The 13,467-nt window shown below is 39.7% G+C and overlaps 1 protein-coding gene across 4 annotated transcripts in view; it reads left to right on the forward strand.

The window, feature by feature from the left end:
- The window catches only part of LOC106578669 (nuclear receptor-binding protein 2), a 58,139-nt gene extending 48,845 nt beyond the window's left edge, over positions 1-9,294 (forward strand). Inside the window, exons 9-16 of one of the 4 annotated variants that reach the window (XM_045702203.1) lie at positions 3,548-3,643; positions 4,142-4,274; positions 6,796-6,949; positions 7,117-7,252; positions 7,378-7,431; positions 7,625-7,688; positions 8,546-8,601; positions 8,702-9,294. In XM_045702203.1, the coding sequence (XP_045558159.1) occupies positions 3,548-3,643; positions 4,142-4,274; positions 6,796-6,949; positions 7,117-7,252; positions 7,378-7,431; positions 7,625-7,688; positions 8,546-8,601; positions 8,702-8,782 (774 nt within the window). In that variant the 3' untranslated portion in view covers positions 8,783-9,294. The remainder of the gene's footprint in view (positions 1-3,547; positions 3,644-4,141; positions 4,275-6,795; positions 6,950-7,116; positions 7,253-7,377; positions 7,432-7,624; positions 7,689-8,545; positions 8,602-8,701) is intronic. The other 3 variants (XM_045702205.1, XM_045702202.1, XM_014157739.2) reach the window with 3 other exon arrangements.
- The last annotated feature ends 4,173 nt before the right edge of the window (positions 9,295-13,467 follow it).

Below are 13,467 nucleotides of genomic sequence, written 5' to 3' on the forward strand. Positions count from 1 at the left end.
GTGAACTGACTAACTAGAATAGAAAGAGGAGTGGGAGGCCCCGGTGCACAACTGAGCAAGAGGACTAGTACATTAGTGTCTAGTTTGAGAAACAGACGCCTCACATGTCCTCAACTGGCAGCTTCATTAAATAGTACCCGCAAAACACCAGTCTCAACTTCAACAGTGAAGAGGCGACTCCAGGATGCTGGCCTCCTAGGCAGAGTTCCTCTGTCCAGTGTCTGTGTTCTTTTGCCCATCTTAATCTTTTCTTTTTATTGGCCAGTCTGAGATATGGCTTTTTCTTTGCAACTCAAAGTCTACACTGTATTTCTGATCAATTTGATCATTGTTTTAAATGGACAAAAAAAATGTGCTTTTCTTTCAAAAACAAGGCCATTTCTAAGTGACACCAAACTTTTGAACGGTAGTGTATGTAGGCTAAATGTAGCCAAATTCTTTCGGGTAAATGTCATGATCTGTGATCAATTTAGAATAGGTTAGTTTAATAGCCTACTGTTGCATGATTATTGTTTATATACACTGAGCGGCTGGACCCACGCTTTTATAGGCTTTGCCTTGGGAGCAAAATGGCATTGCCATGACGCCATAGTTATTTCTTATTTTTTTTTAAATGTAAATCTTTGTCAAACTCAATAAAGCCTAATATAAATAGTCACCCGGGGCTTTATTTAATGGTCATTTGGAATGTCAAGTCAATTAGCATTTTGGATAAATAATACAAAACACTGCGGAATATTAAGTGGCCAGTACCATGTAACTGGATGATGCGCTTCTTTTATGAAAATCTGTGCAAAATTGTAGGAGTAGACCCTGCTTCAGTGTATTATAATATAGATGTGTTGCATTGTCCTCTTTGTAGACCTTCAAGTTGTGTTCCTAAGCACAGTACACACATGTCCTCTCTCTGCCTAATATTTCAGACACTGTGTATAGCAGAACACACCGCACAGACCATACAAATACACCCATGTCCATCAGTGGTATGTATTCATGAATGCCAAGGGAAGCCAGTTTGGATTGGGCTTCAGACCAATCACATCACATTAGAAGCTGTCGTTATCCTCCGGTAGCTAGCTAGCTAAAATTGTTCCTTTCCTAAATTCACCATGGATGGAGATAGGGATTTGGACTTGTGGTTTTACTTAATTCTCTGTACTGGCCAATGATTATAATGGTGATTCTGATCCAACCATTAATTCATACGTTGTGCCCCTGGCCTGAGAGGATGTAAGTTCAACATGTAGCTAGATGTAGAAACGTTAGGCTAATGTTAACTAGCTTGCCTGGCACATCATTGCGCATGAAAGGGAAGTTAGGCTAGCGAGCAAGTATTTTAGCTAGGTGGCCTAGGACAACAAAAACACAAAGCTTGTATCACAGAGTCATAGACCGTTTAGGCAACATGAAAGAGGGTGGTATTGGCATTTCTCTGCAAGTAGAGTCACACACACATAAATCATTACCATGGATAGCCACATCATATAGCTTATGTTGATTGGACTAAATCGTTTTTGGTATCTTTTAGTTGACACTATTAGGTGATTAGATGATGTTGAAATGGTGCTGGAATAGTGGAAGCAGCGCCTGTTCTTTGCAACTTGGTAACTCGCCTTGGTTATAAAGCAATAGTTGTTTTGTAGTCTGAAAATGTCAGAACATTTTACTTGCTTGACCTTGCTGTATGTCATAAAACTGTTTGTTACATGCAATATATTTTTACGCATTCACCGGACAGATGTTGCTCTCTGGTTTTATGATGAAACAAAGGTGTGGTTGAATTTATTCTGCCATTGTGTCTTCTTATTGTCTCGGCCTTAGGCGTAAATATCACAGTGTCAAGGCATATGAACTAGCAAACAATGCAATTACAGTTGGAAGTTTACATACACTTATGGTAGAGTCATTAAAACTAGTTTTTCAACCACTCCACAAATGTCTTATTAATAAACTATAGTTTTGGCAAGTCGGTTAGGACATCTACTTTGTGCATGACACGTAATTTCTCCAACAAATGTTTACAGTTGTATCACAATTCCAGTGGGTCAGAGGTTTACATACACTCAGTTGACTGTGCCTTTAAATAGCTTGGAAAATTCCAGAAAATGTCATGGCTTTAGAAGCTCCTGATAGGCTAATTCACATAATTTGAGTCAATTGGAGGCCTACCTTCAAACTCAGTGCCTCTTTGCTTGACATCATGGGAAAATCAAAAGAAATCAGCCAAGACCTTTTTTTGCTGACCTCCACAAGTCGGGTTCATCCTTGGGAGCAATTTCCAAGCGCCTGAAGGTACCACGTTCATCTGTACAAACAATAGTAGGCAAGTATAAATACCATTCGGACCACGCAGCCGTCATACCGCTCAGGAAGGAGACGCGTTCTGTCTCCTAGAGATGAACGCACTTTGGTGCGAAAAGTGCAAATCAATCCTAGAACAACAGCAAAGGACCTTGTGAAGATGGAGAAAACAGGTACAAAAGTATCTATATCCACAGTAAAACGAGTCATATATCGACATAACCTGAAAGGCCGCTCAGCAAGGAAAAAAACGCCATAAAAAGCCAGACTACAGTTGCAAACTGCACATGGGGACAAAGCTCGTACTTTTGGAGAAATGTCCTCTGATCTGATGAAACACAAATAGAACTGTTTGGTCATAATGACCATCGTTATGTTTGGAGGAAAAAGGGGGAGGCTTGCAAGCTGAAGAACACCATCCCAACCATGAAGCACAGGGGTGACAGCATCATGTTCTGGGGGTGCTTTGCTGCAGGAGAAACTGGTGCACTTCACAAAATAGATGGCATCATGAGGATGGGAAATTATGTGGATATATTGAAGCAACATCTCAACACATCAGTCAGGAAGTTAAAGCTTGGTCGCAAATGGGTCTTCCAAATGGACAATGACCCCAAGTATACTTCCAAAGTTGTGGCAAAATGGCTTAAGGACAACGAAGTCAAGGTATTGGAGTGGCCATCACAAAGCCCTGACCTCAATCCTATAGAAAATGTGTGGGCAGAACTGAAAAGGGGTGTGCAAGCAAGCAAGGAGGCCTACAAACCTGGCTCCGTTACACCAGCTCTGTCAGGAGGAATGGGCCAAAATTCACCCAACTTATTGTGGGAAGCTTGTGGAAGGCTACCCAAAACGTTTGACCCAAGTTAAACAATTTAAAAGACAATGCTACCAAATACTAATTGAGTGTATGTGAACTTCTGACGAACTGGGAATATGATGAAAAAAATTAAAGCTGAAATGAATCATTCTCTCTACTATTATTCTGACATTAAACATTCTTAAAATAAAGTGGTGATCCTAACTGACCTAAAACAGGGAATTTTTACTAGGATTAAATGTCAGGAATTGTGAAAAACTGAGTTTAAATGTATTTGGCTAAGGTGTTTGTAAACTTCCGACTTCAACTGTATCACAACACATAGGGGAAAAAAGTCATATTACAACCTGCCTTGGCTTCCCTGGTATATTTTACCCACGCACCGCTTCTGATGTCCATTCTTAACATAATCTAATTTATTTATAGATGGCTGTCCTGGAAATCCAGGCTAATGGGGATGCTGTTGTGTCCAAGGAGGCCATCACCAACGCAGGCCAGTCTTTGGAGGATCCCCTCATGAGAGTGAGTCTCACTCATGTTTCCTTTCATGGCCCAAATATAGCCTAGCAACACAGTGTGCAAATGCACAAAAACACAATCTTTCTCTGATTAAAACAAACACCTTGTCAATTGTATTTATTTAACTAGGTAAGTCAGTTAAGAACAAATTCTTATTTTACAATGACGGTCTACCAGGGAACTGCCTTGTTCAGGGGCAGAACGACAGATTTTTACCTTGTCAACTCGGGGATTCGATCCAGCAACCTTTCGGTTACTGCCCAACGCTCTACCCACTAGGCTACCTGCCGCTGTCAATAGGGACAGGAAGTTTCCTTGACTATGTGACCTGACCATTCCTGACAGAGTTTTTCCTTGTTTGGTCACATGGTCAGGAAAGAAAACCATCTGGTCAAGTTAAATCAAACTTCACATTTTAAATGGAATTTGACATACTTTACATTTATCAAACCCTAACCACTACACTACATAGCTTTAACTTGGCTCCACTCCCTCTTGTAGGAGTTCACCCAGTCATGTGTACGTCATGAAGCCAAGCAGCGGCCCACAGCCCACGACCTGCTATTCCACCGCGTGCTGTTTGAGGTCCACTCCCTCAAGCTTCTGGCTGCCCACTGCCTCATCAGCAACCAGTGTGAGTGTTTCCTCAGTCCTCACCTCTGGAGCCCCAAAGCACACAGCATGCAATATGTGGAATTGCCATTTGAGTGATTCCTCACGAAACCCAGACAAAAAAATACCATGATTTTGGGGATGTTCACAACATTTCATCCATAGAATTGGAGGAAGGATTTGATATTTGTATCTAAAAGCATAATTGAAAAATAAAACCTTTTGAGCTGACAGCCGTTTTGCACTGTTTTGATATGGCTGTATTCAACAACCTACCAAGAAGGCAATATTTTGAATAATGTAGTAGTTTTTCACCCCTCAAAGCTATGGCCTTTCGCTTTCACTTGGAATGTTTTATTTATGTCAAAGAACAAAACACTTTTCAACTCATATGATCTAGTATATAATACAAGTATAATAAACCATATTCAAATATGATGATATCATAGTGAATTCATGACATACTTTATAATAGATATATAGTTAATCAGTTTTAGGAACATCTACCCAAATATTTCACCTTCTTTATTACTTTATCCAAAATATCATGACATTAGTGATAGTCAAAATTTGTGAACGTCTAAATCAACATTTTGACAATTTAAACAGCCGTGTCCACCCTATCGACAAGGGGAGATGCGCTGTGAAAAGGGCGCCTTTTCTTGGTTCTATTCATGTGTTTTGTGTCTGTCTCCGACAAACAAAGTTTGACTTCCACACAAAATGACTTCTTTACTTATTTTAGGTTTAAGGAAGTGTGTGGGTCTCAATCTATATCACACAGCTATGAAAGTTATACATTTAGAACCGCCTGCTCGATCGGACACTGTCAAATATGGCGTATTTATTACATTTTGGCCTTACACAGGCCTCCTTTGAGACGGTGTAATGTTTCATTTGTAAGCGCTACAAACCAAAATTGGTGTCAGATGAAGCTTTACTGCTTGTTCGAAAATGAGTAGTATTTTGATTTCAATCATTTTCCCACATTCATTTATGAATATTGAAAAATATGAATTAAAAAAACTAATGTTTTAATTTAATAATTGTTAACTATATTGTTGAACATAATATGCTCTACGGGCATATCAAAGTTCCAGGGTGGGACCTCTGCTAGTTTTAAAGTTATGACCCATTTTATACAGAGAAATTGGCATAGGTAATGTAACCAATCACAACCCTCCTTTTACTTGTATCATTGCACATCCTGCAAATTGCCAGTAGGGGGCGACCATTTTGAATCCATTTTCATATTCACTCTGTTGGTAATGCTTACAAGTTGGATCATAACTGTAAAAGTAGCAGAGATCCCACTCTGGAACTTTATTATCCATGCATAATCGCTTTACCTCTACCTACATGTAAACATTACCTCAATTACCTCGACTAACCTGTGCCCCCGCACATTGACTCTGTAGCTTCCCTGTGGCTCAGTTGGTAGAGCATGGTGTTTGCAACGCCAGCATGGTGTGTGCAACGCCAGGGTTGTGGGTTCGATTCCCACGGGGGGCCAGTACAAAAAAAAATTAAAAATTAAAATAAAAAAAAATGTAAATTATAAAATGTATGCATTCACTACTGTAAGTCGCTCTGGATAAGAGCGTCTGCTAAATGACTAAAATGTCAAATGTAAATGTACTGGTACCCCCTGTATATAGCCTCGCTAGTGTTATTTTGTTGCTCCTTAATTATTTGTAGATTTTTTTTATTTTAAATGTTTTACTTAAGTTTATTTTAGTAAATACTTGAACACTTTTTTTCTTAAAACAACATGGTTGGTTAAGGGCTTTAAGCAAGCATTTCACTGTAAGGTCTACACCTGTTGTATTCGGCGCATGTGACAAATAAAATTTGATATGCCCGTAGAGTATATTATGTTCAACAATATAGTGAAAAAAGATCAAAAATTGTTTTTTCAATGTTCATAAATGAATTAAAGAAAACAATTATCGTAATCAAAATACTGCTCACATTACAGCGAAAGTGGTAAAGCTTTCATATGACACCAAATTTTGCTTTGTAGCACTTACAAATTAAACATTATGAAGTCTTAAAGAAGGCCTGGGTAAGGCCAAAATGTCAGAAATATGCCAATTTTTATGAATTATTTCTCAATTATGCTTTTAGATACAATTGTCAAATATATGTCAACATTCCTTCCTCCACAGGACCGTTCTTTGGATTAAATGTTGTGAAAATCCCCCAAATCATGGTCTTTTTTTAGTCTGGGTTTCATGAGGAATCACTTTTTTTTTGCCGGGGGAACCAGTCTGTTTGGCTAGCCTGGGTACCAGTCTGTTTGGTATGACAAGGAGTGGCATGATGACACAAACAGAGTGGTATCCAGGCTAGCCATTCCTGTGGGAGAGAGAAAAGGTTTCCACATTAATTTCCTTTTTGTCATGTGACAGCTGATAAATTATGTAGATTTTGTGGGACGTATATTTTGTTACAATGGAAGTGGAAACATTTTTCTATTTAATTTGCTAATAGACAACCTGGTATGGAATCCATGTAAAGCTCCCTTTCCCCTCTCTATCCAGACCTGCTCCCAGAGAACTGTGTGGAGGAGAAGACCAAGTCCTTTGATCCCAACGGTCTCATGGCGGAGATAAAACATGGCGACCGGCCTGGTGTGCAGCTCAAGTACTCCCATGTGTCCCCTTTGGAGCTGGACAAGTTCCTGGAGGACGTCAAGTAAGGGCTAATTCCACTCACCCATTGGGCTCAGGTCAAAAGTAGAACACTATATAGAGAATAAGGTGCAATTTAGGACGCAACCTGAGAGGACTGCCTTGTTCATTGTGAAGGGTATTATATATGCACCTATGGCTCCTGACTTCATTCTGAATCCCCCTCCTCAGGAATGGGATATACCCCCTCATGAACTTTGCGTTATCGCGGCCCCACCCTGTCCCCCGTGCCCTCTCCCTGTCCCATGAACAGGTGGAGTCGGTAAAGACCCCCACCCCTGAGCCCCAAGAGACAGAGAGCAGAAAGGTGAGGTCTGTGTGTGTATGTCTGTATGTCATTCTATTTGTTTATGTCTGTGTGAGAGAGACAGTGTTGCATGTTAAAGTACGCTTATCACTCTAATGCAATGTTGGTCTGATGGTGTGTTGCAGGTGATTCAGATGCACTGTAACTTGGAGTCAAATGAAGAAGGGACCAAAACTCATGTGAGTTTGATTATAATCTTCTTTTAAGTAATGGCGTCCACCTCACGGCAGCCTTTTGCAGTTACCATAACTGACACGACAAAACATCCCCCCCTACTTATTTTTTTTTATCCTTGGATCCCCACAACTAATTGCATTTGGGGGATAAGCATATTCTGGGTTAATGAAATGTATTCCTCTCTCCTCTCCTTAGCTCTCTCTGTTTCTTAAGATGGATGACAAGCTCCATCGACAACTCAGCTGTGACATCCTTCCAAGTGAGTTCTAATGGACACTTTCATATCTGTTAAGTTACATTTATTGCCACCCTTGATAAAGATGAGCAAAAAGTAAATAAATACGAATACTGGGCTCTATTGTATGCTCAAAAAAAAGTGAAAATTATAATACACAATTGCTCAGAGAAAGATTTTGTTTACACCCCTTTTTTCAATACCTCACCTTGCGATGATAATGGCACTGAGCCTTTTCCTCAAAGGTTTTATGAGATTGGAGAACACATTGGGAGGGATCTTAGATCAACCCTCCATACAGAATCTTTGCAGACCCTTGATATAATTAATTTGCAATTATGGACTGCCCTCTTCAATTCAAACCACAGGTTTTCAATGGGGTTCCAGTCTGGAGACTGAGATGGCCATTGCAAAATGTTGATTTTGTGGTCAATTAACCACTTCTTTGTGGATATTGATGTGTGCTTGGGGTTATTGTCTTGCTGGAAGATCCATTTGAGGCAACCAGGTTTTGGGCTACATTGTCCTGGTACTTGGTAAACTTCATAATGCCGTTGACCTTAATAAGGGCCCCAGGACCAGTGGAAGCAAAATAGCCCCATAACATCAAATATCCACCACCATATTTTAACAGTAGGTATGGGGTTATTTTCTGCTTATGCATCCTTATTTTGGATGCCAAACCCACCACTGGTGTGCTTGGCCAAATAACTAAATTTTTCATGTCATCTGATCATAGCACCGTTGCCAATACCATTTAGTAAACTCCAGGTCGTTTACATTTGTTGGATGACATGAAAATAGAGCTCTTTGGCCATGCACACCAATAGTGTATTGCATACTGTTGTATGAGGCTAAACTATTTTGAATGAATCTTTCAGATGACAGCTCCAAAGACCTTGCCAATGAACTTGTTCACTACGCTTTCATAAGTGAGGTAGGTATTATTTTTGCGTAATGTTATTGCAAATGGCCTTAATCATTATAATCGATATCCTGTAATGATCTAACTGCTAACCCTGTGTAACCCCATGCAGGAGGACTGTGAGAAGCTGGCAGGGTTCCTTGAGGATGCACTCACCAGACACAAGGGCAAAGCCTCTGGAACCACACAGTGAGAAGGGTCCGTTATGAAAACTGGCTCACAGAGAGGGGCCTCATGCATTGACCACTCAAAGAGAAAGGGGCCAGAAGGCAGGATCCCTCAGCCAGGATCAGAGGGGTCGTGTCCAGTGAGGGTTTGAGGGATTGTGCCTGGTGATTGGTGGATCATCCCATAGAGGGCTAGGATAGGCCAGGATTGAGAGGGGCAGGAAGCATCTCTGGTTGGAGGACCCATAGACATCATGGCTACAGTGCATTCGGAAAGTATTTATTTTTTTACGTTACAGCCTTATTCTAAAATGGATTAAAAAAAAACAATTTCCTCATCAACCTACACACAATACCCCATAATGACAAAGTGAAAACAGGTTTAAAGAAATATTTGCATAAAAAATATTTCTTTGTATTAAAAATAAAAAAACAGATACCTTATTTACGTAAGTATTCAGACCCTTTGCTATGAGACTCGAAATTGAGCTCCGGTGCATCCTGTTCCCATTTATCATCCTTGAGATGTTTCTACAACTTGATTAGAGTCCACCTGTGTTAAATTCAATTGATTGGACATGATTTGGAAAGGCACACACCTGTTTAGAAGATTCCACAGTTGACAGTGCATGTCAGAGCAAAAACCAAGCCATGAGGTCGAAGGAATTGTCCGTAGAGCTTCGAGACAGGATTGTGTCAAGGCACAGATCTGGGGAAGGATACCAAAATAAATTATGCAGCATTGAAGGTCCCCAAGAACACAGTGGCCTCCATCATTCTTAAATTGAAGAAGTTTGGTACCACAAAGACTCTTCCTAGAGCTGGCTACCCGGCCAAACTGTTCAATCGGGGGAGAAGGGCCTTGGTCAGGGAGGTGACCAAGAACCCGATGGTCACTTTGACAGAGCTCCAGAGTTCCTCTGTGGAGATGGGAGAACCTTCAGGATCGAGGTAAATATGAACGGAGCAAAGTACAGAGAGATCTTTGATGAAAACCTGCTCAGGACCTCAGACTGGGGTTAAGGTTCACCTTCCAACAGGACAACAACCCTAAGCACATAGCCAAGACAACGCAGGAGTGGCTTCTGGTAAGTCTCTGAATGTCCTTGAGTGGCCCAGCCAGAGCCCTGACGTGAACCCAATCGAACATCTCTGGAGAGACCTGAAAATAGCTGTGCAGCGACGCTCCCCATCCAATCTGACAGAGCTTGAGAGAATCTGCAGAATCTGCGTCATACCCAAGAAGACTCAAGGCTGTAATCGCTGCCAAAGGTGCTTCAGCAAAGTACTGAGGAAAGGGTCTGAATACTTATGTAAATGTTATTTCAGTTTTTTATTTTTCATACATTTGCAAAAGATTCTAAAAACCTATTTTTACTTTGTCATTATGGGGTATTGTGTGTAGATTGAGGGGAAAAAACGATAATACATTTTAGAATAAGGATGTAACATAATATTTGGGAAATAAAATCAAGGGGTCTGAATACTTCCCAAATGCACTATGTTCAGCTATCCCACAATGCAGTGGAAGATTGATAATTACCCCTGCCTAAAAGGGATGTAATGCCTTAATGTCTTCATGACTTTGTTCCTCCATAATGCCACTACTGTTACTGTACTGCCATTAGAGATATTTCCAATGATGGATGGACATAGTTAATTCGATACGAACCAATAAAACAGCTATGTTTTCATGTTAATTTACAGTACTTTAATTAATAGTTTATAACTCCAGAAATGTTAATTGCTTTTGGAAAATACTCTTAAAAAAAGAAAAAAATATATAAAATGACTCCCTAGTTTTATAAGCCCCAGCAATACCTACCGTAGAAATGTCTAGTGAGAGTAACTTTGATGACAAAGATGAGAACCGTCCAACATGCACTGGTAATGCTAAACATGCTAACACTTAACTTATGTTTGCTTAGTTCTATGAACAGCATTGGCGTTGCACAGACCTCTTTTTCTGTTTAAGTTTTAATGGTGTATTATGGTCTTCAAACAAACTCGCAGTGCATTCTACCAATCCTTTACTAGCCTGAATGACTCTCCGTGCATTAGTAGTAATGAGATGATGCCTCTCTTTTAGTCTGTAGTGCTCTTAAGGGTTTTCCCTGTGAAAGTGTTCTGGAAGCCAAAGACTTGCATAGTGCCTGTGATGGCAACCTACCATGTACAAAACCCATAACACAGCAACATAAAGCAACTTCAGAATAAGATGAAAAACTCCTCCAGCCAGTCAACAATTCAGGCTATTGTGTTGTCAACAGAAGGATATACTTTTATTTTATTTTATTCTGAAAAACAGATTGTGAATGTGAAGAGGGGCCACAGCAGAAATGTTTAAATCCATTCTAGAAAAGGAATTGCAGCTAAACAGATAGAATATGTGTACTTAATATAGTGAATATACTCCACTCCAATTGAGACATTTTCGAACAAAATATAAATGGAGGGTTTTCATAAATAGTTCAGAAGAAATAAAGCCCAGAATAAAAATAATTTGGGAGCAATTAATTTCTGGTTTACTGAATGATACAGATATTGTATCTTAATGTGATCATTCTGTTGTCGCTGAGAATTTTCCTGCACCGCAGGAAATTCAAATGAGACTTGTCATTTACAAAAATTCACTGAAACCCCGCAGTTATCTTTTTCTCTCGCTCGCTCAAATGCCAAAGCACCAGATTGAATGTCGCAGTAGTACCTTTATTCTAACGTACATCAACAACCGTTATTTTCTATAGCTTAATAACACAAGATGGATATTGGTCTCCACTACGACATACAAGTGTATTTGAAATATAGCCATAGGCTACACCTAAACTATAGCCAATCAAAAGTCATTTCCCATTTGGATTTTTTATTAGCTTAATGAAATCCTGCTGCAGGATTATTTTACTCCTGTGACAAAACTGGTCAAATTAAGATATAACAACTACAGTACACAACACAAAAAAAGCATTATATACTTATGTACAGTAGGTTGAAGCTGAATTCTGTGTTAATAAATGTGCTATTTAGCCTTTATGTCCACCGATCCCTAACCTCGGTTAACCAAGTAGACTGTCCACAAGAGATTAACAGATCCCCAATGCCTTTTAAAGAAAGCGAGAGTCAAGAAATAAGGGATTTTGGTCTAAATGGATTTAGTAAATTATGGATGGCTTTAAAAAGTTGCCAGTTTTTAGGGAGGAGAAAAAAATAACTTTTCTTAATCAATCTTGAACAGTATATATTCTTCAGTATCTGCACCTGTTAACAACATTACATTTGTTTCTTATGCTATCTGTAAAGCTGTGGCCCCATTACAATTGCAGTCCTGTATAGATGTTGCATAATCTGCTCATTTCTCTTAAAATGTCCAGCCTTTTATCAGCTAGTCTCGAGGGAAACGTTTCTGGGAGAAGAGTTATCGGAAGAATATTGTGTAGATAACGGTGTTTACCTTGGACAGAAGTGTGAATGCTTAGAGTGGTGCTATTGTTGCTCTTATCTGGTCTCATAATCTGCAATGCATGTATTAATAATAGCTGAAACTGTTCAGACTTTGCTTTTCCAAGATTGCCTTAGTCATTGACTGACTCCAGGGGGGACCTGCTCAAGAAAAATGTATGCCCATTCATCCATCCATCAGTCTTTCTCTGTAGTGATCACTTTCTCCTCCATGTGGATTCTGTTGAATTAATGTAGGCTCTGTATTGTACTGGACGTGTTCTACTTATCCTTCTGTAAATTATTGTACTGCAATGAATGAAAATAAAAAAAATGTTTTGTCACATCATGGTGAGACTGTTTGAAGATTATTATTGTTCTTTTAAATATATTATTGGTCTTGGGGTCCTGACAAACATTTCAACTTTAAGACACAGATAATTAACAATTTTTTCCCCCAAGTCAAGCTGTTAATTTCAGTTCAAGGGGCCTAACAGCAGACAGACAGTGACCAGGGGGAGGTCACACTAGTGAAAGAAGTTTTACTTAAAGGGTCAATCTGTGATTGCTACATCCATTTTTGTTTGAGAATATAACTTGCCTCATCAAATCAAAGTTTATTTGTCAAGTGCGCTGAATACAACAGGTTACAGTGAAATGCTTACTTACAGGCTCTAACCAACAGTGCAAAAGTGGTATTAGGTGAACAATAGGTACACTAGTGGTTCTGGGGGGGGGGGGCAGTGTCCCTGTGACAACAATTTTGGACCCCCTTGTGGCCCCCCTAAATGTGGAGTATGAACTAATTTTTATATAACACATTTTTGCTATCCTTTTTTTACATCCATTATTAGACAGTGGCAACAATGATGATTATCAACATGGTATTTTGCCTGCAATGCAGTGAAGAAAACGATATGACAACAATAACGTCTAATGTAACTGGCCCCTCTAACAGTACAACTGCCCCCCCCCCCAGTTGAAATGGTCTAGAACCACCACTGAATTGGTAAGTAAAGAAATAGAAACAACAGTAAAAGGACAGTGAAAAACATACATACAGACACCGGTTAGTCAGGCTGATTGAGGTAGTATGTACATGTAGATATGGTTAAAGTGACTATGCATATATGATGAAGAGGTAGAATAGCAGTAGCGTAGAAGAGGCGTTGGTGGGTGGCGGGACGCAATGCAGATAGCCGTGTTAGCCAATGTGCGGGAGCACTGGTTGGTCGGGCCAATTGAGGTAGTATGTACATGAATGTATAGTTAAAGT

Source organism: Salmo salar, chromosome ssa19 (assembly GCF_905237065.1).
Source record: "Salmo salar chromosome ssa19, Ssal_v3.1, whole genome shotgun sequence".
In the NCBI taxonomy this organism is placed as follows: Eukaryota; Metazoa; Chordata; class Actinopteri; order Salmoniformes; family Salmonidae; genus Salmo; species Salmo salar.